The sequence below is a fragment of the Narcine bancroftii genome, chromosome 2, assembly GCF_036971445.1.
Source record: "Narcine bancroftii isolate sNarBan1 chromosome 2, sNarBan1.hap1, whole genome shotgun sequence".
NCBI classification, from domain to species: domain Eukaryota; kingdom Metazoa; phylum Chordata; class Chondrichthyes; order Torpediniformes; family Narcinidae; genus Narcine; species Narcine bancroftii.
The window spans coordinates 244,746,964-244,773,647 of record NC_091470.1 but is presented as its reverse complement, the minus strand read 5'-3'; the positions used below and the strand labels follow the sequence as shown (position 1 = coordinate 244,773,647).

The 26,684-nt window shown below is 38.8% G+C and overlaps 1 protein-coding gene across 18 annotated transcripts in view; it reads right to left on the bottom strand.

The window, feature by feature from the left end:
* sugct (succinyl-CoA:glutarate-CoA transferase) overlaps window positions 1-26,684 on the bottom strand; it is a 544,214-nt gene that overhangs the window by 6,465 nt on the left and 511,065 nt on the right. For 11 of the 18 annotated variants that reach the window (XM_069920671.1, XM_069920672.1, XM_069920688.1 and 8 more), the window contains one exon: window positions 1,100-2,180. The exons of 1 other annotated variant lie outside the window; for it this stretch is intronic. In XM_069920671.1, coding sequence (XP_069776772.1) covers window positions 2,017-2,180 — 164 coding nt within the window. In that variant the 3' untranslated portion in view covers window positions 1,100-2,016. Of the gene's footprint in view, window positions 1-1,098; window positions 2,181-26,684 lie in introns of those variants that run through there. 6 more of the 18 variants (XM_069920675.1, XM_069920681.1, XR_011352093.1 and 3 more) reach the window with 5 other exon arrangements.

Sequence of the window (26,684 nt, the reverse complement as noted above, 5' to 3'; positions counted from 1 at the left end):
TAGTGGAAGCAGGTTGTCGGGGACTGGACACTAATATCCTATGATCCCTGATCACCCTCCACTCCCGGTCCCCCTTGGAATCTGTTGCCAACCCCTTTTGGAGGCAGGATGTCCCAGGGCCGGGAACCGGACACCGATACTCTCATGATCCCTGATCTCCCTCTGCTCCTGGTCCCCCTCTGACAGCTGGTCCCCTCCACCTGCTTCCCCAGTGTCCCTGTCCTGTTGACTCATTGACTCAGTTATTGCTGGTAAGCCTCCAGCGCCCGTAGTGCCATGTCAGTCAGCTTGACTGATAGAGCAACAACCGCTGTTCTGAGCAAAGGAAGCATTACCAAATCTAATTGTCTGCAAAACACTTTGGACATCTGGAAAATCTGGGAAGTACAATTAAAATAGTATAGATTAAATTTCTTGAATTTCTTCCATTTATCCATCTTGAAGAATGTATTAATTCAAGACTATTTTCCAAAAACATTTTAATCTTAAACAAACAGTTTAGATGTTCATAATATTTTTATAAATATTGTGAAATAAAACTTCTAAATGCTTTTATTTTAAAAGAAATTTGTACATTCTCTCTGTGACATCATGGGTTTTCCCTGGGTGCTCTGGTTTTCTCCCACCCTTTAAAACATACAGGTTGTAGGTTAATTTGGGGGTCATTGGGCAGCATGGGTTTAAATGGCTAATTTCTTCTCTGCTGTAAGTAAAATTATTAAATTATTATAAATTCATATCATTAAAAAAGAGTATGTTATCATAACCCTAACAATGAACAAACCACCTCAAACAAAATTGCACTATTTTAAGGATCATTGTTGCCAACTAAGCACAGATAATGAAAATTGCTTCAAGGAGATTGGGAATATAACGACAGAACACAAGGACAAATGCATTGCATATTTTATTGCCACACCCATTTTGTGCTCTGTCCATGATCTGTAAAAAATTTAGTTTTGATGGAATACCACAGATTTCAGGGAAGGGTTGCCAATGAAGTTTTCTAGGAAGTATACATCAAAGTTAAAACTTTGAACCCCGCACCCCCCCTCCCCCTGCCCCCAACCACACACACAAAAAAGTCATTGAATTGATTCAATGAATTAGATTGGTGACTTGTAATCTAGAATTTATTATCTGGAAAGTTTCCAACCTTAAATAAAATAAAACACTTTTTAATGCATTTCTTTTAAAGTTAATTCAACAAATGTCAAAACTGACTATGAAACTATATAATAAATTTGCAAACAGATCCAATATGGAAACTCAGCTCTGCATTCTTTCAAGGTTCTTTGTTTGACTCCAATGTTTGTATCAAACAAGCCACATAAAATAGATAGAAATGTTTATTCTTACAATATCTATGAGCTTGTCCAAACTAATAAAATATAAACAATTTACAAAACTGCAGTGCAAATAATTGATTCCAGTATGTCATATAGGATATAATAGATTTATCAGTAAACTTTCAACATATTACGGAAGGACAAAACTAGCTTCTTAAAAATTCGTATCAAATGCTGTTTTTTGTATTATAATAGAACATTTTTGTCATTAAAATTGTAAATTTGCTGCTTTGTATTTAACATGTATTCGAAGAGCAGTTACCAGCAGCAGGGCTATAGCGGGTACAAAGTAATTTTGCAATTATTTTCACTGACAGTTTATGTTTCAGCCACACATCAGCCTATATTGCTGGCTTGGAAAAGTCAACTTTCTATCAAGTGGTTAAATTTGTCTAAGACAAAAACCGCAGTATTTATAAATTTTATACATTTTAAAAGGCACCTCTTTTGAATTCCATTAAGACACTGTCTATGAAAGACCACACCACTATCATATCTATAATATATCTTCATTATCCATTCTAAACTGCTAATAAGCCCTATAATAATGTGGAGTATAATTTACCTTAATTTATTTATTGTATGCAATTATAAAAGATTGTGGCTGAAGTGCAAAAGTGGTTGATCTCAGAAAGATCAAAACTACTTTTGTAACACAGATCACCCTTCAGTTTAGTTCATATTGGGTTACTATTCCAGCTGCGAGCAATTCATTGATAAAGCTCTCATTATAACCCAGGGTAGTCTTCAATACTTCAACAGTATGCTGTCCAATCAAAGGGGGTGGCTTTGGATTTGATATCTTGAAGTCACTGAACCTGACAGCAGGACCTGTGAAAATAATAAAAAAAAGACTTGAACGTTACTTCACTCAAGAGTTGAATATTGTATTAGAAAGTCTCAGGCATTGACAGCCTCCTAATTGTACTGGGGGTTAGGAACTAGGAGCTGAAGAGGGTAACTTGGATACCTGGAACTCAGATTCACCACTGGAACAGACATGAGGTAACAGGATTGCAGGAAACAGTGATGTCAGAGTAGGTGGCAGGATCCATGGACATTTAATTTCTCTGAAAGCACTCTCTTCTGCTTTTCTTTCTCTTCCCTTTTTATGTGTTTAGAGGCAAACAAAATAAATTTTGCATATATACTGTATGTACATGGCAATAAAGGAATTGAACTGTTCTGCCTGTCCTTCTTGGCAAACACTGATATAAGTACTCATTTAATACCTCACCCACTTCCTCTGACTCCAAACATAAATTTCCTCCTTTGTCCTTATTTTCTTCTCTTGTTAGCCTCTTGTTTTCAATGCAAGTATAAACTACCATGGGATTTTCTTTAATCCTATATGCCAACGACATTCCATTGCCCCTCTTGACCTTTCTAATATCCTGCTTGAACTCTTTCCTGCAATCTTTACATTCCTCAAGAGGTCTGTCAGAATTCAGTTTCCAAAACCTTAGCCTTTTTTTGGAACTAAACATGACTCTCTCTTGTTATCCAAAGTTCTCTTAGTTAGCTACCCATCTTTCTTACTTTCTATATGCAATTAGCTGTCCTTAAACAACTCCCACATCAGTTGTGGACTTGCCTGATACCAGCTGATACCAATGAACTCTCCTAGTTCCTGTCTAATAGCACTGACAGAAGCAGATTTTGCTTCCTGAACACTTTTGGGTGTATTTTATGGATTTTGGGCTGATGATCATGAAAATTACCTTAAAAATTTCCTATCCATACACCATTTTTTTAAGATATGATCTATTTTTAGGATTTCCTGTCATATTTAAAATCTACTAGTATATTGCCCACAAAGCAAGCCATTTTGGTCAGTCCAAATATACCTGGGAATGCACTCAGTGCAGGTGCTATGCAAATATTGTCTTAGGTTGGGTTTCCTTAGTCAGGATAGATGCAGACAGGCTATAAAAGCAGCTTACACATATGTTGTGCATTACACTGATATAGATCAGTGGTTTTCAAACTTTTTCTTTCCACTCACATACCACTTTAAGTAATCTTTATACCGTGTAATCCCTGTGATTATGATTAGCATGAGATTACTTAAAGTGGTATGTGAATGGGGGATAAAAGGGTTGAGAACCCACTGCTCTAGACCCAATTGCTACTAAAATATTTTGCTTGAGAAAAAATGTAATTGGCCCATTTCCTTTGGAGTTATGAAACCATGCACATAACAAGTCAATTAGGTACGATTAAAACAATTCTTTTCTAACTTTTTCTTTCCACTCACATACCACCTTACGTAATCCCTTACTAATCACAGAGCACCTATGGCATAGGGATTATGTAAGGTGGTATGTGAGTGGAAAGAAAGTTTCAAAACCACAGTGAATGAACGCATGTTGAAGCACATGTTCTTCAGGCAATATCATAGTGAGTGTACTTAACAATAGGTTTTAGTGTCTTCAGGAAGATTCAATACAACAGAAATGTCTCTAATGTTGCAACAGCAACGATACATTGTTACATTTGTGCCAAGAATATGCTTAAGGGTCAAAGACACAACATGACTGCACTTATTAATAAAGCCTATGAGCTCTACTTCAGTTGTAACATTGCTGACCATGACAAACCCTGGGCTCCTCACATATGTTGTGCAACATGTACAGTTAACTCGACAGCTTGGCTCAGAGGTACATTACGTGATGAAATATGCTCAATTCAATAAAAGTTCATTTAACATTTCTCCAACTCCCTGCACAATACAGCAAATCTGAAATGATCTTTGAGTTCAGCTTGAGGTTGTCTATCATAATCCCCAATGTTTTTTTTCAGGAAACAAACCTTTTGAAAAAAAATTGTTGTCCAGTGTAATGTCATAATTTCCCCTCCCTTAATTTGATATTTCCCCACAAGGTCCAGGCATATCCTGGTTTGCAATCATCTGTAAAGTTGAGGAATTGTGATCACTATTTTTCAAATACTCTTTCTGAATTTTGAGTCATCAGCCACTCATTTCCCAATACAAGGGGACCATCAACATGCTGCTTCAAAAAATAATTCTGGATGCACCAAGCATTTCTACCTCATCTAAGCTCCTGGCACTGAAGGAATTCCAGTCAATATTGGGGAATTTATAGTCTCCCACTATGACAATCCCTGCTACTCTTCCATCTTTCTATATTCTGTCTACATGCCTGTTCCTCTCTCTTTCAGTGGCTATTGGGAGGCTTGTTGTAAAACCTTTTTAGAGTGATTGTGCCTTTCTTATCCTTATCTGTATTGGATCCATGGATAATTCCTCTAGTAAAACTTATCTGATTAGTAATACCACCTCTTTTACCTCCCTCTCTATCTGCTCTAAACCATTGAAATCCATGAACATTGTGCTGCCAGTTTTGTCCTTCATAGCCAAGTCTAATAGCCACAAATTCATAGTTCCATGTATTGATCCAGTTTATCCATCTTCCCCATAATGCTTCTTGCATTAAAATAAACACATCAATCCATCAGTCTAACTGTGTCCATTTATTGGCTGCTTCCTATCCTTTTAGACTTGCATGCCCCTCAAATCCTCCACTTATTGTCTTGTTGCTCTGGTTCCCATCTATTTGCCACTTGAAAAAAGTTTAAACCACTCTGAGTTAAAGGGAAGATTTTCTGAACAAGGCACCATCACACTTGATACATCTAAAGTTGAGGATGTATTCTTGGCAGTAAACTTGCTTGGCAGAAGAAGCCAGCAGAGGTGGATGAAGTTGCAAGATGAGGAAAATGTTAATGAATTATATGGGACATGGTGTTCATGATCTTGTCCCCTGTGTGGTTTGTAATTTGTGACTAGAGAGAGGCAAACAAATAGGTATTTGAGATCTTAATTCTAGAAATGGGGAAGATGAAACAGGGAGGACCCACAGTTAACAGGTTAAAGAGAATACAACAGGGGATTCTGCGCACATGAAAGATGAATGCCTTGGCAATAAAGCCCAACTTGGATACTAGGACCACAACAAAAGCTCTATCGTAGAGTAGCTAAGGACAGTGTCAGAGGACAGAGTCAAAGTGATGGTCTTTTGATATGATTACACAAATGTGCCCTTTTTCCAGGACAGGGAATCAGAAAGGCATAATCACCAGATGCAAAAGAATTAATAATCAGAGAAGAGAGAGAGAGAGCGAGGTGAGTTACAAATTCACTCTCATGTTCAATCAGAAACTTCACAAACTAATTGAATAAGATCAACCTAATCTGGTAATACTGTGAGTGCTGTATTTTCATTAAGAAATGTGCCTATTAAAATGCAAGCTATTCAACCTCTACTGAAACAATTATGAACCTCCAGACCTCACTAAATTTGAGCCTGCGATTATTGTGTTTACATGGACCCAAATAGAAAGCTGTGGAGCCTGAAATAGTGACTGAACCAATTAGTAAACACAGTGAAGGAATTGTGATGGGAAACAAGCAAAGCAATGCTTAGTTTAATTAAAATTCCAGTTAATTCACCATCAGTCAATTCTCCTGCATGACTGATGAATTATAACACTGCAGCATAGTTTCCCCCCAGTAAACAAAGTATTTTGTAATGCGTAATATTGCTATTAAAGGGGAATTACAAATTGAAATCTGGTTCTATGTGAGGAGCAGCCAAGTGTCATTTTCATCACAAGTGGTCTTACTAAGGGCTGATAGGATAATAACATTAGATATATTTGCTCACAAATGAACACAAGCTTAACACATACTTTTTTTCTTGATGATTTCCCTTTAAAGTAAAAAAAACAGTGTCAAGTAAACATCTTCTTGTTCTTGAAGTTGCTGTCCTGCCAACTTTGAGCTTTTAATTGGAGAAAAAAAAGCAAAGCCCTCACTATCATCAACAAGGCAACACACTCACTCTGTCATCAACAAAGCACAAAAGTAAACAATCTTTAGTACTTCAGAAAATGTTACCAGTTTTTAAAAGAACTTGTAAACAAGGATGGAAAGCTCTGGAAGTACTGTCTGATTAAACACTATGGCAATGACTTCAGTGGTCCATTTTTAATTGACAGCTATAAAGCTCTCTGTAATTTGTTCACACACAACATTGCTGGATAGAACATTTGTATACAAGATACAATTTAGATTTTCAAATTGTTTCATTGCTACAAGAATGAGTATAAAATCCCATCCATTCCTGGTAATCATTTGCTTAAAATACCTGATACCATTGTGGGAGCACAGGCTGCAGGTTGTCCCAGCAACACAAGAGTCAGATATGGGCTGGTGGCAGCACCCTCATTGTTGAATCATGAACCAACATCCAGTTACACATGAATGCTCAAAGAAGCGTTTGTATAATTGACAAAACCACAGATTCCATCTGCTTTTTGTCAGAAGGCTGACAAAGATCCAATGACACTATTTGTACAGAATTCAGATTGTCAAAATACATACATGACATCACCTACAACCCTGAAATTCATTTTTCCTGCGTAAAAAGCAGAATTTTTATTTATCGCTAATGCAAAAAAAACTACTCAAAGAAAGATGAATACAAGAGGGAAATATAAACAAAGAGAAATGTGTGCAGAAAATAAAAAAAACTATCAGTAATAAATAATGTGCAAAGAGTCCTTAAACAAGTCTCTGGTTGAGTTTTTTTGTTTAAGAGTCTGATGGTAGAGGGGTAGCCCTCTTGCCGAACCTTATGGTGCGAGTCTTATGGCACCTTTACCTCTTTCCCGATAACAGCAGCAAGAATGGAGCATGTCCAAGGTGGTGTGGATCTTTGATGATTGCTGCTGCTCTCCAATGGCTGTGTTCCATGTGGATTTTCCTTGAACGTGAGGAGAGTTTTGCTTGTAATCTACTGGGCTATGTCCATTACCTTTTGCAGGGCTTTCCACTCAAGAGGTATTGGTGTCCCCATTACAGCACACTTTCCACTACACATTTGTTGAAGGTTTCTGATGTTATGCCAAACCTCCGCAAACTCCTGAGTAAATAGAGGTGCTGACCTGCTTTCTTCTTGAAGACATTAATGTGTTGGGTCCAGGAAAGGTCCTCCAAGGTAGGAGGGACTCACAGGAATTTAAATGTGCTCATCCTCTCCACCTCTGAATCCCAATGATAACTGGATTATAGACCTCTGGTTTTCCCTTCCTGAGGCCACAATCACAGAAACATTCTTCAGAGTGTCCAGGTCAATAATTATGTCTCAATATAGTCACTCAAACTGATTGTCAACATATTTTATTGCTTTTGCGCTCTAACTGGTTGTTACTATATACAGACTGCAAGAGCAATGACACTGCGAAGTATTTCACAGTCTGTAAAGCAAAATGCAAAGTTCTGAGGTTGTGAGAGAGAAACTATCCGAACACAACTTCTATCTTTTGCAGAGAAAGGAGCAAAGATCAGAGGAGAGTGCTGAGTACAGGGAACCAACCTAGGTGAGTGAGATGTTTTAAAAAGAATGCGGAGGGAAACTGAAGGGCTAAACAAAATGTTGATTTGTGGAACTAAGTACTTGAGATAATGGCAGGGACAAATAAAAGGAGGGGAAACTGAAGAGGAGCAGCCTGTGTGTGGGTGGCCCATTGTAGGAGTGGAGCTTTGAAGCAGAGAGGCTTCGGCAAGCTGAGGATGAGCTTGCTTCCAGTGAGGTAAGGCCAGGTGAGGTAATTTAATTCTTTAGTTAAATTAGGAGTAAGAAATGGAGTCAGCTAGGGCAGTGGATTGCTCCAATTGCGGGATGTGGGAAATCTGGGATGGCACAATTGTCCCTTTTGACTAGACCTACAAAAGGTGCATCCAGCTGCAGCTTCTGACAAACTGAGTTAGGGAACTGGAGCTGGATGAACTCTGGATTATTTGAGAGGCAGAGGGGGTGATGGGGGGCTTTTAACTAGATTGGCAGGGGGATGGGAATGAGAGTGTTAGAGCAGATAGTGAGATGGAGGAGGACAAAGGACGTGTGAGGACTTCAGGTACAGACAGAAATCAAATGTTCTCAGATGTATTTATTTCAATGCAAGAGGTATTGTTGGAAAGGCAGGTGAGCTTAGGGTATGGATTGGCACTTGGGATTACGTCATTATTGCTATTAATGAGACAGTTGCGGGAGTGGCAGAACTGGCAACTCAATGTTATTTCTGTTATTTCAGACATGATGGGGGGAGGGATGAAAGGGAGAGGAATGGCCTTGCTAGTCAAGGAAAATATTACAGCTGTGCTTAGACAGGACAGCCCAGAGGCCATATGGGTAGAGCTGAGAAATGGGAAAGATGTAACCACACTGACAGCATTGTATTATAGACCGCCCAATAGGCAGAGAGAATTGGAGAAGCAAATCTGTAGAGATAGTAGACCAATGTAACAAACAAAGTTGTGAAAGTAAATTTTAATTTTCTACATATTGACTGCATCTCCCATACTGTAAAAGGGCTGGATGGCTTAGTATTTGTCAAATGTGTTCAGAAAAGTTTTCTAAATCAATATATAGAAGTACCAACAAGAGAGGATGCAATACTTGATCTCCGAGAGGGGAACCAGACGGTCAGGTGACAGAAGTATATGTAGGTGAACAATTTATGTCCAGTGTCCATTTTGTCACTAGTTTCAAGTTAATTATGGATAAGGATAGGTCTGGTCCTCAAGTTGAGATTCTAAATTGGAGAAAGGCCAATTTTGTGGAAATGAGAAAGGATCTCGGAAGAGTGGATTGGGATAAGTTGTTTTCTCTCAAGGATGTGTTCAGTAAGTGGAAGTCCTTCTAAGGCGAAATTTTGAGAGTGCAGAGTTTGCATGTTCCTGTCAGGATTGAAGGAAAAGTTAACAGGCATAGTGATCCTTGGTATTCAAGGAATGTTGGTACTCTGGTATAGGCAACAAGGAGCAAATGAGACACTAGAAGAATAGAGAAAATGTAAGAAAAAAAGGAAATCAGTTAGCAGACAAATATGATTTGAGCAAGGCACAATTTTTTAATGTATTTGCAAATTAGGGACTTTCTGTATACTATATATTCATCTGCTTACCCATCTAATATGATAGACACCCTTTCTCAGGTGTATCCATTTCAAAAAGGGTGAATAGTTATAATATATAATTGGTTTCTTAACTTGTGACTGATATCCAAGCTAAATTCCAAGAATTGTATCCGGATGATCAATGAGATCATACTTTTTGACCAGTAAATACTTCATCAATTTGTGCCTGTCATTCCTTGATTCAGAGAAGTTGGACTGCATTTTCCCCCAATTTAAACCCTACTCGTGATAGGTGCAAAGTTGAGGTAGCCACTTTAGCTCCTATGTTCTGGTCATGTTCAAAACTAGATCATTTCTGGAAAGGTGTCTTTGAAACCCTCACTAAAGTTCTAGGATTAGAATCACAACAAAATCTATTAACAGCTATTTCTGGAATCATACCAGTGGACATTGGATATATGCCTGTTTCTGCACAGTGAATAATGGCCTTTACAGCATTATTAGCTGGAAAGGCCATATTACTTAATGGAAAGATCCTAACTCACCTATTTTACCTCAATGGGTCTTTGTTGTCATGTCATATTTAAGTTTGGAGAAAATTAGGAGTTGGACATTTGAAACATCTTTTAAATTTGAAGAAGTTTGGTGACAGTTTTATTCAATATTTCCATACAGTTTAATTTGGTTTTAACCAGGAAACCCTTTGTTTTCCTACTTTACTCTCAGAATGGACTGCCAAGTTCCTTTTTTTTGGATTAGTTAGAGGAGATTTTGTAATAAAAATGAATTTTTTTCTTGCATTTTTCTTTTGGTTGTACAAGAGGAGAAGAAATTTATGGTTAATATATATTTGTTAAATACTAGTATAGGTACACAATCCTTTATCCGGACATCTAAAATCCAGAAAGCTCCAAAATCCGGCAAGTGGTGAGAGAGACCGGCAGCGCGAGTTGGGCAGGTGAGAGAGGGGGGGTGGTGAGACCAGCAGTGTGAGTCAGGTGAAGGGGGGTGGGGGAGACCGGTAGCGCGAGGTGGGCGGGCATGGGGGGGGGAAGTTGGGTGGGCGAGGAGACCGGCAGCGCAAGTCAGGTGGGCGAAGAGACCGGCAGCGTGAGTCAGGCAGGCAAGGAGACCGGCAGCGCGAGTTGGGTGGGCAAGGGGGGTTGGAGAGATCAGCAGCTGTGAGTCGGCTGGCGAGGGGGGAGATGGTAGCCGACTAGAAGGGGGGTGGGGGTGGATACGGCAGCACAATTCAAACCACTTCATCTGGAAGCTCGATCCACATATCAACCACTCTGAGTAAAGAAGTCCGTCCTCATATTTCCTCTAAACTTTTGTGCCCTAACTCTTAACTCATGTCCTCTCATTTGTATCTCCCCCTTTCTTAAAGGAAAAAGCCTCTCCATACCCCTAATAATTTTAAAAAACCTCAAACAAATCACCTGTCTACCTTCTACGCTCCAAAGAATAAAGACCTAACTTATTTACTCTTTCCCTACTTAGACACTGTAACCTCGGAAACATTCTAGTATATCTTCTCTGCACTCTCTCCAATTTGTTGATATCTTTCCTATATTTTGGTGACTAAAACTGTACACAATACTCTAAGTTTGGCCTCACCAATGTCTTGTACAATTTTAAAGTAACATTCCAGCTCCAATACTCAATGCTCTGATTTATAAAGGCCAACATGTGAATTCACCTTCAGGGAACTATGCAGCATTATTCCTAGATTCCTCTGTTCTACTACTATTCAATGCCCTACCATTCATCATGTATGTCCTATTTTGATTAATCCTATCAAAAAGTAAAACCTCACAATTAACTTCATTAAACTCCATCTGCCATCATTCAGCCCAATCTTCTAACTGGCCTAAATCCCTCTGCAAGTTTTTAAACTCTTCTTCGCTATCCATAGCTTCACCTATCTTTGTATCAAATGTGAGATGTTGCATTTTGGAAGAACAAACCAAGAAAGGACATGCACAGTAAATGGTAGGGAACTGAGGAGTGTGGAGAAACAAAGGGATCTGGGAATACAAAAACATAATTCCCAGAAAGTGGTGATCAGCATGATGCTGGTAAATAAAGCTTTTATTTATTGGTATCATGGCCTTCATAAATTAAAGTATTGAGTACAGTTCGGATATTATGGTGAGGTTGTACAAGACATTGGTGAGGCCAAAGTTCTGATCACCAAATTACAGGAAGGATACAAGCAAGATTGAAAGAGTACAGAAAATATTTACTAGGATGTTGCTGGGTCTTCAGGAGTTGAGTTACAGGGAAAGATTAAACAGGTTCGGACTTTATTCCTTGGAGAGTAGAACAATGAGGGGAGATTTGATAGAGGTTTACAAAATTATGAGGGGCATAGACAGAGTAAATGTGAGTAGGCTCTTTCCACTTAGATTAGGAGAGATAAATACAAGAGGACATGGATTTAGGGTGAAAAAGGAAAGGTTTGGGGGAACATTAAGAGGAATTTCTTCACAGAGAGTGGTGGGAAGGTGGAACGAGCTGCCTTATGACATGGTAAATGTGGCTAATTTTAAAAATAAATTGATAGATACATTAATGGGAGAAGTCTGGAGGGTTATAGACTGGTTGTAGGTCAGCGGGACTAGCGGAATGATGTTTTGGCACAGTCTCGAAGGGCTACATGGCCTGCTTTTAGTACTGTAGTGTTCTATAGTTCTAATGCAAGACATTAGCTGGTGATGAGTTTACCATGATTATATACATTAGTATAATGTACCTTATACCCTTCTCCATTAACAATGGCGTGAAGCAAGGCTGTGTTCTCACACCGACCCTCTTTTCAATCTTCTTCAGCATGATGCTGAAACAAGCCATGAAAGATCTCAACAATGAAGACGCTGTTTACATCCGGTAAGGCACGGATGGCAGTCTCTTCAATCTGAGGCGCCTGCAAGCTCACACCAAGACACAAGAACAACTTGTCCGTGAACTACTCTTTGCAGATGATGCCACTTTAGTTGCCCATTCAGAGCCAGCTCTTCAGCGCTTGACGTCCTGTTTTGCGGAAACTGCCAAAATGTTTGGCCTGGAAGTCAGCCTGAAGAAAACTGAGGTCCTCCATCAGCCTGCTCCCCACCATGACTACCAGCCCCCCCCACATCTCCATCAGGCACACAAAGCTCAAAATGGTCAACCAGTTTACCTATCTCGGCTGCACCATTTCATCGGATGCAAGGATCGACAACGAGATAGACAACAGACTCGCCAAGGCAAATAGCGCCTTTGGAAGACTACACAAAAGAGTCTGGAAAAACAACCAACTGAAAAACCTCACAAAGATTAGCGTATACAGAGCCGTTGTCATACCCACACTCCTGTTCGGCTCCGAATCATGGGTCCTCTACCGGCATCACCTACGGCTCCTAGAACGCTTCCACCAGCGTTGTCTCCGCTCCATCCTCAACATTCATTGGAGCGACTTCATCTCCAACGTCGAAGTACTCGAGATGGCAGAGGCCGACAGCATCGAATCCACGCTGGTGAATATCAAACTGCGCTGGGTAGGTCACGTCTCCAGAATGGAGGACCATCGCCTTCCCAAGATCATGTTATATGGCGAGCTCTCCACCGGCCACCGAGATAGAGGTGCACCAAAGAAAAGGTACAAGGACTGCTTAAAGAAAGTTCTTGGTCCCTGCCACATTGACCACCGCCAGTGGGCTGATATCGCCTCAAACCGTGCATCTTGGTGCCTCACAGTTCGGCGGGCAGCAACCTCCTTTGAAGAAGACCACAGAGCCCACCTCACTTTCAAAAGACAAAGGAGGAAAAACCCAACACCCAACCCCAACCAACCAATTTTTCCTTGCAACCGTTGCAACCGTGTCTGCCTGTCTCGCATCGGACTTGTCAGCCACAAACGAGCCTGCAGCTGACATGGACATTACCCCTCCATAAATCTTCGTCCACGAAGCCAAGCCAAAGAAAAAAAAAGATAATGTACATTAGCAATAAATTCTTCCTGCAGCTATGCACATGCATAAAACATGCCAACAACAAGTATAAATTAAATTAACACAATGTGCCACAAGAGAAAGAAAGCAATAGATTTACACGGATAAATATTCACATTTGCAGTACTGTAGTCCAAAAATGTATTGTACATACTGATATTGCATAATAATGAACTCTTCTATTTTTTTTAAAGCCCAGAGGTTGACACACATCATTATACTGCACATCAGAAAAGATAATTTTTCCTAATTCAACAAATTCTGCACCAAAGCACCACATGGTCACACAGAAGAGTGTTTACTGGTACTGATCCACACCACTGAATGTGTTAATTCATGTGAAACTAGATAAACACTGGAAAATGCACTTAAATTTTATGGAAAGGGTAAATGACACGACGCCTTAGATTTCTAAAGTAGAATGTCACGAGATCCACTTTAAGCTCAAAATAATATTCCATTCTGATCCATTTTAGCTCTGCTTTGGGTCTTCATTTAAAATTTAATTTGCATGGAGGTTTCAACTAAAATTTAACAGAAGTACAAAAACAACAAATTAAAAAAAGATTTCAAGTTGTCCAAAACTTGTCTAAAGTTATGCAGTCAGACCATCTTTGGAGTCAGTAAACTTTAAAGAAATGTAACAGGTGAGGCATAAGCCAAATAATGAAGTGAAAGAAGATGAAAAAGATAAGGGAAAAGACTGCAACTCTGACAACTGAAGCTTCTCTGAAAGTGACCTATCTTTTTACCCATATTGCCAAATCCAAGTTGTCAAGTCAAGTTTATTGTCATCTGATTGCGCAAGTACATCCTGATGAAACAGGGTTCTCTGGTTCTCAGTGCAAAACACGCAGACACACAGCCAGACATAACACACATATAGACAAACAATGCATATGCAGGACAAGTATTCATATATACAAATAAATAATGTTTCATGAATATGAGAGTCTTGGATGGCTAGTGTGAGTAGCTCCTTTGGTCATTCAGCCTTCCTCACTACCCCTGGGAAGATCCAAATCACCACAGGTTAATATTTAATTGTGTTCAATAATACCACTTTCAAAATGCTTAAGTTTGGAAACAAAGACTCAGACATAATTGTTTTGACCTCTTTCTATCTTTCACGTCAATAGGTATTGATAACAGCAAAAACACAGAAATGCTGGGGGAACTCAACCAGTCTCGCCACATCCATAGGACGTAAAGATAATTACAGACCTTTCAGACTTCAGCCCTTCCTCAAGCCTATCTTGAGGAAGGGCTGAGGCCTAAAATGTTTGTAATATATCTTTACCTCCTTTGGATACAACGAGATCAGCTGAGTTCTTCCAGCATTTCTTTGTTTTATTACAATCGCAGTGTCTACAGTCTTTTGGTTTTTCATATTTTATTTAAAAATTTTAACCTTACATGCATTCAAATATATTTCAAAATACAGATGTAATATATAATGATAATACCCCAACATCACCCCCCACCACCCCTTACAGACCAAGATAAAAGAAAGTATAGAATTAAGTGTTAAGATTTTTTTTTAAAAAGAGAAAGAAACAAAAGAATAAGAATGAGAATATAATTTTTCCTTAAATTATTTTTAATTTTCTCATGGGGAACACAACTTCCCCACTTCATCGTTCCAAACTCAGAGTGAAGCAGATTTCCAAGCAACTGCAATACATTTTCTCACCATTGCTAATGCAATTTTAACAAATTCTATCTGGTATTTAGTCAATTTCAATTTAGGTCTTATCCCTATAATGTTACCTAATAAAAATAATTCTAGATTTTGTGGAAATTGGTCTCCTGTAATTTGTTCTAAAGTTTTTTTCTAATTCCAGCCAGAAGTGTCTTATTTTATCACAAGACCACATTGAATGTAAAAAAAAGTTCCCATCTCTTTACCACATCTAAAACACTGATCTGATAAATCTGATTTCAATTTATTTAACTTTTGTAGCTTGAGGTATAACTGATATAAAAAATTATATTGTACCAATCTATATCTTACATTCATTGTATTAGTCATAGTCACAACATAAATCAGCCCAATTCTTCTCATCTGTTATAACATTTAAGTCCAACTCCTATCTATGTCGAGATTTATGAATCCATGGTTTAGAGGGTCTCCATTGTAAATGTTAAGTTGCTGAAATAGATTTCTTTGTATTTCCCTTTCTTATTAGAGTCTCGATATCGCTACATTTTGGTAAATACATTGTTGGGCTCAGCTTATCAGAAACATGCTCTGATAAGAAAATACCAAAACATCATATTATTAAGAATACCTTATTTATTCTTAAGTTGTTCAAATGACATCAATTGCCCTTGCTCATAACAGTCTTCAATGATCTGATCCCTTTATGAGACCAAATTTCATAAATTTGACTATCTAATGTACATGGTATAAGTCTGTTATGACTCAAAGGAATTTTAAGAGATAAGTTACCCTTTATTCCAATTTCTGTATTTGTATTATGTCAAATTTTAATCATATGTTTCAACAGAAGCTATTCTCTTTCAGCAGTCATTAATTTTGCATCCCATTTATATAAAGGTTCTGCATTTTCCTCATATTTTATCTAATTTTACTTTTACACAATTAGATTTTTAACTCCCTCTTCAAAGAAAGAGTAAGAAATTTCATTTGGGCTGCTCTATAGTAATTTTTAAAGTTAGGGAGTGGTAAACGTCCCATTTCATATTTCCATGTTAATTTTTTATAGAAAATCTAGACATGGTTACCTTTCCAATAAAAATCTTCTAATATATTGAGGATTTAATATAGGCAATGATTGAAAAAGGTACTGTATTCTGGGAAATATATTCATTTTTATACAATTAACTCTTCCTATTAATGATATAGGCAATATTGTCCATCTATTTAAATGCTCTTCAACTTTTTAAAATAATGACAAATACTTCAATTTATATAAATTTTCTAAGTTATTATCTGTACAACTTCCTAAATATTTTATTCCATTTGTCAGCCATTTAAACTGAGTGTTTCTTTGCAATAGTGAAGTTACCTCTTGCAAGAGGCATAATTTCACTCTTGTCCCAATTTATTTTATATCTGAAACTGTACCATATTCGTCTAACAATAAATGAGGCTTTTGTAATGAATTTGCTGGTTCTGTCAGATATATCAGCTCATCTTTATAAAATAAGCGAATCTTATGTTCCTCTTGATTAATTCTAAAACCCTTAATATCTGGATCCCTATGAATTGCTTCTGCTAAGTGTCTGTAGCTAAAACAAATAATGCTGGTGACAATGGACATCCTTATCTACTAGCTCTTGTTAATCGAAATGGGGCAGAAATTTGACCATTTGCTACAATCTTGGCTTTAGGTTCATTATACAAAGCTCTTGTGTAATTTATAAAAAATTTTCCCACTCTAAATTTTTCCAATACCCTAAAATAAAAAAATCCCATTCTAATTGATCAAACATCTTTTTTTGCATCTAGTGATACTGCTACACTTAAATCACCTCTTTTTTTGTGCTAGATCAATTATACTCAATAATCTAGTTATATTATCGGCTGATTGTCTCTTTTTCACAAAACCATTTGATCCATATTTATCAATTTAGGTATATATTTTGTCAGTCTATTTGCAAGAACTTTAGCAATTATCAATTAATCTGAATTTAATAAAGATATGGGACTATAGGATGATAGCTTTAATGGATCTTTATCTTTTTTTGGGTATCACGGTAATTATTGCTGTTGAAAAGGATTCAGGGAGAGAATGGGTTTCCAATGCCTGATTTAAAACATCCATCAACAAAGACATCACTAAATCACTATAAAATTCAGGAAGAAATCCATTCCCTGCAGACTTTTGTGTTTCACGTGGATAACAGCAAAGCTTTACTCCCAAGTAAAGTAATACCAGCCCACTTAAAATCGACTCTCTAAAAATTCAATGAGGATTTTCCTCTGACTTTAATTCATGGGAGAAAGCAATTGACGTGTGACCCATTCACATCTGCTCATACTAAGACCTCACTGTTTCTGATATCAGAGAGCACACTATAAATGAGGGCTGTAAATTTTTTTAAAAGATGACTTCACATGCTTCCTGAATTAAAGTTAACACAAAAATACCGAGAGTTCAGTAATCATTGAAACAAAACCATACTGGAAAAGTTGATTTTCAGCAATTACCACAATTACAATGAAGACTAAATAAGCTGTGAGAAGATGCTCCAAACATCCTTGCTTAACATTCATCCCCAGATCAAAAAGCTTGCATCTGCATAGAAATCACACAAATATCACCTGGGTATGGTGACAAAATTAATTGAAAAACGTAGAATTATAAGAGAGCATGACCTTCTAATTATATTTGCTGCACTGATATCTGCAGTTTACTTTGAGAATTGACTATGTAAAATGAAATACACAGCCAGAGATGTTACATTTCAATAAAATGTTTTCTTTTGTTATTTCAACTAAATAGGGTTACTTTCAGATGACACAATTTAATTTGCATTCACTTTCTTTAATTTTAAGATTATATGTATAAATCCAGCATTTAAAAATGGTGAGAACTTTAAAGGAGGCGCACAACAGTTTCTTTGGCTTGGCTTCGCGGACGAAGATTTATGGAGGGGGTAAAAAAGTCCACGTCAGCTGCAGGCTCGTTTGTGGCTGACCAGTCCGATGCGGGACAGGCAGACACGATTGCAGCGGTTGCAAGGGAAAATTGGTTGGTTGGGGTTGGGTGTTGGGTTTTTCCTCCTTTGCCTTTTGTCAGTGAGGTGGGCTCTGCGGTCTTCTTCAAAGGAGGTTGCTGCCCGCCAAACTGTGAGGCGCCAAGATGCACGGTTTGAGGCGTTATCAGCCCACTGGCGGTGGTCAATGTGGCAGGCACCAAGAGATTTCTTTAGGCAGTCCTTGTACCTTTTCTTTGGTGCACCTCTGTCACGGTGGCCAGTGGAGAGCTCGCCATATAATACGATCTTGGGAAGGCGATGGTCCTCCATTCTGGAGACGTGACCCATCCAGCGCAGCTGGATCTTCAGCAGCGTGGACTCGATGCTGTCGACCTCTGCCATCTCGAGTACCTCGACGTTAGGGGTGTGAGCGCTCCAATGGATGTTGAGGATGGAGCGGAGACAACGCTGGTGGAAGCGTTCTAGGAGCCGTAGGTGGTGCCGGTAGAGGACCCATGATTCGGAGCCGAACAGGAGTGTGGGTATGACAACGGCTCTGTATACGCTTATCTTTGTGAGGTTTTTCAGTTGGTTGTTTTTCCAGACTCTTTTGTGTAGTCTTCCAAAGGCGCTATTTGCCTTGGCGAGTCTGTTGTCTATCTCATTGTCGATCCTTGCATCTGATGAAATGGTGCAGCCGAGATAGGTAAACTGGTTGACCGTTTTGCGTTTTGTGTGCCCGATGGAGATGTGGGGGGGCTGGTAGTCATGGTGGGGAGCTGGCTGATGGAGGACCTCAGTTTTCTTCAGGCTGACTTCCAGGCCAAACATTTTGGCAGTTTCCGCAAAGCAGGACGTCAAGCGCTGAAGAGCTGGCTCTGAATGGGCAACTAAAGCGGCATCATCTGCAAAGAGTAGTTCACGGACAAGTTTCTCTTGTGTCTTGGTGTGAGCTTGCAGGCGCCTCAGATTGAAGAGACTGCCATCCGTGCGGTACCGGATGTAAACAGTGTCTTCATTGTTGGGGTCTTTCATGGCTTGGTTCAGCATCATGCTGAAGAAGATTGAAAAGAGGGTTGGTGCGAGAACACAGCCTTGCTTCACGCCATTGTTAATGGAGAAGGGTTCAGAGAGCTCATTGCTGTATCTGACCCGACCTTGTTGGTTTTCGTGCAGTTGGATAATCATGTTGAGGAACTTTGGGGGACATCCGATGCGCTCTAGTATTTGCCAAAGCCCTTTCCTGCTCACGGTGTCGAAGGCTTTGGTGAGGTCAACAAAGGTGATGTAGAGTCCTTTGTTTTGTTCTCTGCACTTTTCTTGGAGCTTTCAGATGACACAATTTAATTTGCATTCACTTTCTTTAATTTTAAGATTATATGTATAAATCCAGCATTTAAAAATGGTGAGAACTTTAAAGGAGGCGCACAACAGTTTAAGATACCAGCAAGTGGTTAAAAAATATTTTGAGACTGGAATTAGTTCAAGTTGCATCTATTTTCTGGCCATAAAATGGGCCCAGCACAGAAATGTTTAGTAGTGGGTCTGTCCACACCCAGAATGCCTGTGTGTTTTCTCAGGCAGCTATCCAGGCATTAGATTTCTGCTAATGTTAGTGTTAACTTCTCTACATCCGTTCAAAGACCCCTTGGGAAATTTGCTTCTGATGAGCCAAGAAGATATCAAGTCGGTCTACTCAAAAATCAAACAGAGCAGAAGCTATTAAAAAGAGCAAATATTGAGTTTTTAATTGATTTTGGGAAGTTTTCCTGTGGAACAAGGAGGATAGAGCTACTTTTCCACTCCTTTGTCAGAACCCAGTCATTACAACCACTGCACCTAGTCTCCCCCACACCTGCCAGATCACCAATTTTCTACTGCAAACCATATTCTGGTTTTGCCTCAGTCATACTGACTTGAAATGTCTGAGGTACATTGAAGTATAAAAGACTGCGCCAGCTTGTGCAAAATAAAATGCAACAGAGAACTGAGAATTAAATTTGGGCTGGACTCAGTTTCACAGTTGAGCACATACAGCACTGAATTTGGGCTTGAAAATGGCCTCAACCAACTTCTACACTTTTGAACAGTGATCTGGAGCTCAAGTTGCTGATGGTTTGGACTAAAGTCTGTGTGGCTGCAGAGGCTGCAGGAGTGCTGGAGATGAATCCATGGACACTCAATGACTCTGAAGGGACTCTTTTATACTTCCCTTCCTCTGACTGTAATGGGTGCTGGGCGATTTCTGCTGATGGTGAATCTTTGCCTTATGGCAGACTAAATGTAATTTACATGACAATAAAAGAATCTTGAATATTAAAAAAAAAGAAACTTGAATATATTCAAATATTATTCCTGATCTCTAATTCCCTGCATGGCAAAAATTTATCCCAATTAGAAAGAGAAATCCCAGTTGTAACAAAAGATCAAAATAATTAAACCAAAGATTGGGCTTAACATGGCATGGATGAATGGCAAACTAGAGGGTTTGAGTTTTGGGAGAAGCTGAATAGGGTGGGAATTTTCTCCAATATCTTGCTAAGGGGGTCCTTAAGGAGATTTATAAAATCATGAGGGGCATAAATAGAGTAACAAATCATTATATTTTTCTCCAGAGTAGAAGATTGAAAAGGGATTTGAGGGGCACCTTTTTCACACGGAGGGTGGTGATTAATGGAATGAGCTGGCAGAAGTCATGGGACTTATAGGGACTTATGCCTTTTTTCACACTTGCAAGTGATCCCAGGAATAAAATGCCAATCAGCTTTTAAAGTGGCAAGTGTGAAAGCAAAATCAGCTCAACATTGGTGCCAGATGACATCATCTCACGCTGGGTATTGACGGCCTCGACCCCTAGTACAATCCCCGGCATTGCAATCAGGCAAATGTGAAAGGGGTAATTGTGGAATTGAAATGACCCAAGTTTTTGCGTGAGTGCAGGAAGAAAGATTAAAATGAAGGTATAAACTTTGCCAATGGAAAGTCGTAGTGGGGAAGAGAGAGAGAAAATAAATAGCAATAATGGACAATTTTCAAACAGCATGGGAAAATTGGTTGCGCTACAACGCACAATTTATAAAGACCATGGGAAAAAAAACAATGGTGGGCCTGACTTTCCAGAATGCTGTACGGCAGAGAAACCCCTCTATGAATGCTCCTTGTATGCAGCCGGGCATACAGCCCTTTCTCTGCTGCATGGCATTCTGGGAGGGCAGGTCCACTATCGCTTTTTCAATTGTATGTGATAGCACTACCAACTTTCCCTCACTGTAAATTGTACGCGATAGTGCTATATACTTTCCCACCCTGTTTAAAAATTTTGTGCTATTACTATTTATTGCTTGCACTTTCCCAGGGTCACTTATAAAGGTTTGTATAGGTTGGCACAACAACAGAAGCTGAAGGGCTCTTACTGTGTTGTACATAAAGCTTAATTATAATTAGGCTTGATTAATTTTGATCATAATACATTGATCAGAATTTAGGGCAGGTCCACCATCACTCGATGCGTCATGACGTCACCAGTAGAAGGTAGAACAGTTCTAACCACGGGGATAGCTCCTTGCAAGTTTGAAAGTGCTTAGTGTCCCAGTTAGGAGTGGTCAAGTGTGAAAAGCCAAACCCCCATTCCTATCCCAGGACACTGTAGAGCCAAGTTAGTGGGATGCAAGTGTGAAAGGGGCTATAGACAAATGTAACATTTAAAAAGCATTTAGGCAGTTGCTTGGATAAAGGTTTAGAGAGATATAGGCCGTATTCAGGTAAATGGGACTAGCTTGATCAGTTTGGCCAAGTTGGGCCAAAAGGCCTGTTTCCATGTTGTGAAATTCTTTGACTCAGAATTTTGCAAGAACCAACAGTGAGAGACTAAAATATTAATAAGCAGGGTGATTCTTGATAATGACAGAAAATTGGGAAGTGACATCAAAACAGACTGCAAAAGCATCTTTTGAGGGTAGCTGGAATAAATGTGAACCTCTGCAGAATAATTCTGTGGAAATAATAATGGGGGAAAAAAAATGAAATGGCAGTTAGATTAGATCAATATTTTGTATCAGTGACATTGAAACTATCCCAAAGATAGCGTAGTTTCAAACAGGATATAGATGAACTATTCAATTCCGCAGCATGCTGTAGCTGTTTGGTTGTTATGCCAACACCCCATCTAGGTTTTGAACAGCCTATAGAAGGGCAGGAAGTGTTTTTTTTTAAAACATGGTCAAACCCACAGAAGTTCATGCTTAAAATGGCAGAGTCCATGGTTGGCAGCAGGCCATAAGGATTGCAGGCTCTAGGGACCAGTGGACCAGCACAGGCAATGTCCCCAACCCCCACATCCTCACTGTGAAGCCTGGGAAAGGACCCTACAGGGAAGGTGAACGCAGCAGAGGACCAAAGAGGATCTTGGAGGCTGAAGGACTTACAACAGGTTGCAGGCTGCTGGAGACAGGTTCTTGAAAATTAAGTACTGGGACCAGGATTCACAAGGGTGCCAATGACAAGAAGCACTCCCAAAGGGCCTCTAATGTTAACAATTTCCTAATCATATCAGAGTTTTTACACTAGGTGTTCAGGTTCACCACTGAAATTAACAGAAGCCTCGCAGCTGCAGAAGTTACAGAAGAACAGGAGACAAATCCACAGACAGTGTCTCTGAAGGGACTCTCTTTTGCTTCTCTTTCTCTTATTGTTATTGGTGCCAGATTAGTGGTACCTACTTGTGTGCCTTTATGGCAAACAAAGGTTAACAAATTTTGTGCATTATGTACATGACAATAAAGGAATCTTGCAACAATTATAATGAGGAGCAAGATATTGGATAAATTAATAGGACTAAAGGCAGGCAAGTTACCAAAGGCCTAAACCCAAGGGCCATTTGTTGATGTTTTTCAAATCTCACTGAGTTTTTCCAGTGGCATCAGTGGACTGAAAAACAACAAATGGATGCCTGAATAAAAAGGTTAGGGGAGGAGGAGAGGGAGGAAAAGGGGAAGCAACACAGGCCAACATATAGGAGGTAATAGGTGGGATGATAGAAGAGAAAGTTGAGAAATGATAAGGAGAGGTCAGAGGGCCAAGAAGGTGAGCTTTCTGATAGGAGAAGGAAGGAAATGGGGTGGGAAGCTAGAGAAAAGGGGACAGAGGGGTAGGTGAAAGAGAGTCTGGGGGAGGGCATTAGAAATTGGAGTAGCTGCTATCAATGCAGTGCATTTGGAGACTGCCAAAACAGAATACAAGGTGTTGTTCTTCCCATTTGTGGGTGACCTCAATTTGGCAGTATGAGGTCATGTCAATTATTTATGGCCTGGAGAGTAGGTCAGAGTGTAAGACAACCAATTTTGCCTATATCATGAATATTAATGAGAGGCCATGTTGTGATGAACATGTTTGGATTCTATAATAGGTTGAGTGAGTGGGCAAAAACTTTTCAAACTAGGTTTAATATGGGATTGTGTAAAATCATACATTTCAGTGGGAGGAATATTATGATATACTATTATCCAAGTTGAAAGGTAACAAGCAGGTACAACAAATCGTTAGGAAAGATTAGATTTATTACAATGGATAGGATACTAGTAAGGCCATACCCCTTAATTAAGAAAGGATATATTGGCATTGGATGCATTCCAAAAAAAATTCACTGGGATAATTACAAATATCATACGGATATCCTTTCCGAAGCGGTAGAAGAAATAAATCTTAACTCCAAATAATAAAAATTAATAAATTATCTTACTTTCCCCCATCTTACAACTGAGAAATGTCAAAAGGTGGTTCAATACCATGCACCTGATTGCCTTCACTGACAGTGCAGTGAATACATGAGCATGGAAGTCACGGTACAACTTAATAAAGCTTTAGCTAGGTCACAGCTGGAGTATTGGTGGAGTTCTGATTATCACGCAAGGGAAAGAATGTCATTGCACTAGAGAGGATGCAGAAGAGACTTACCAGAACATCTGAGATATTTCAGTTATGAAGACAGACTGGATAGTTTGGTTTTATTTATGAGTACAGGAGGCTGAGGGAGGACATAAAAGTATACAAATATTTTAGGGGCATAGATGGAGTGGATAGTAAGAAATAATCTCCATTTCATTGAAGTCTAAAATTAGAGGGCATAGATTAAAATGTTAAGAGTTAGAGGAGTCAAGGATTTTTTTTTGTTTCATCCAAAGAATGGCTGGAGTTTGGAATCCACTGCTGTAAAGGTAGTGGACACAGAGACTCTCACAACATTGTATCTCAATGAGCACATAAATTGCCAAAGCATAGAACACTACATATCATAAATGGGATCAGTATCGATTGATACCTGATAGTTGGCATGAATATGGTGGGCTAAAGAGCTTATTTCTGTGTTTTATCATCTATGACCCATAGGAAGGGAAAAGTAAGAAACAATGTCATCTCAAGTTGCAGAGAGGTGTTTACAAAGCCCCTGGTTGAAATTAGAATGGAAGTGACCAGCAGATTAAGTGGTGTTCTGTGGACAGTGAAAATCTGACTACTCAGCAAAAAAAATGTACTGAATCAGTAGTGTGGAAAGTCATCATTGATGGTCATAAAGTAGCGTTATGGTGAGGACTGTACTCAGTTTCTGAAATTTAGTTCCACAATTTCTCCATCATTGACTATTTCAAAGCTGAGAGCATGCAGTGCAAGATAAGTGAGATGTACTAATTGAACAAAAATGGATATAACAGTGAAACCAGAGATGTTTGCTGCTTCCAACTCGTCTAATTTGAGAAATGTCGATTCTTTTTTGCGAAGCAATTTTTTTGTCTGTACTGCTATATCTCCACTTAGATGAGGTATTTTTTTCCCCAGCATGGTCCCTTTAAGGAATTTTGAACATATAAGCACATTGCATAAAAAAAGGGAATGACGTGTAAGCAACCTATCATTTCTTCTAAAAATATTTGTCAAAAAATATTTAACTTTTAACAGATCCATGTGGTTGCCTTTAATAATCCCAGGCATTTCCACATTCTGATTTGAATGATGGATTCCCCATGCCACGTCTCCAAGACGTTCGACAGTCCACATAGACTGCTTGGCCTGCTGAGGATTTCCAGTACGTTCTGTTTTAATTTCTGCTATGCTCAGTATTTTATGCTTCAAGAAACTTTAGTACTTTGGCCATTGATTTAATGTCATATTTACTTTGTATTTTGTATATTCCTTGCATTGGTATTATAATTATAATTATGAATTATATTTTTCGATATTAACACATTTTGAAATGCATTAAGCTCAATGTAAAATTATAGTCCCTACTGAAACACACATCTGTTATAAGAGCTCAGAAAATTATATTTTTATATGAAGTTGGTCAGTTGTATGGAATTTAAACCAAATCTCACCAATCAGTTGTGCAGGTAGATGCCAAGAATATTTTCAATCAGTTCCTTGTCACTGGTTTTCCATCAGCTTTCTTTTAAAACGAATCCAATGTAGCTTTAAACAGTATTGTTGGAGTAAAACATCAGTTGGACAATTCTATTTATATTTGATATTATTTAATGCTAAACTTTCATATGCTTAGGATTTTTCAGTGGTTTCGAACTATGGACCTTGCCCCACACTTAAATATTCAGCAATCTAGTTTAAATGCAGTTTGTCTGCGACATCATATGGCTAATGCAATCAATACGAGTGCTGGCCAATAAGAAGTCTGGGTATAATGACAGAAAGGAAGAATTCTTCAGACACCACAGTACCTCTCATGGTGAGATTTCCCAACCTGCACTTTGCTCTCATAAGATTGCTCATAATCCAAGCAAAAATTTCTTTGTCCACTTTGATCTTTCACAATTTCTCATCAGCTCTTCCTTGGTAACCTGGAATGCTCAATCTCCTAAAACCATGTCAAGAGATTTTAATTCCCATCAATATGAATGCAGATTGACAGTAAAAACAAAATGTGATTACACCTAAACCAAAAGTTTTATCACAAGATTACAAAGAGAAAAAAAAATCTAAATGACCTGCTAGGGATAGGGCATTATTAGCAAGTGGAGACACAAATGTTTCCACACAATGACACAGATCAACAAAGTTGCAAGTAGGATGCAGAGCATTTGTAATTCTAGAGTGCAGATGAGGGAGGAATCAGGTTACAAAACCCCTGACAAGGCTCATATTCATGGCAAATGCTAACAGTACCAATGTGGAAGTACTGGAAATAATCATAATTCCATCCACATGTCTGTTGCTGTAGTAATCACACATGGATGTTCCAAACTTACAGACCAATGCAGTCCAAGCAGAGAACACTTGCACATCAGATTTATCCTGCCACTGGCACAGCAAACCCTTGTACTTGAATGGTGATGAATAGCTGGGTATATTAAGTACTAAATATGTTTAAGTAATTCTTTCAGTTCAAGTTTGTTTTTATTTATTTAAAACATTGCAACTTCACTTTCACTATTCAATTATTTTTATTTGTATTTAATTGATCTCCAATCATTTTTAATGGCTTCATTTCAGGGATATTTAATGTACTTGTTAGCTTTGATAGCTTACAAAGTCTGCCAGTTTTGTTTTACAGCAATTGTATGATTAGGACTTCTTTTGCCATCCCTCAACATGCTTTCCTACTCCCAGGCAATGCCTTTCCTCTCTGCATTTGAATGACTCCTCAAAGCAAATCTGCACTAGTGGTTCTGGGGGGAAAAAATCCATCATTGATACATGTCAGAGGGTTATAGTCTGCTTGCTT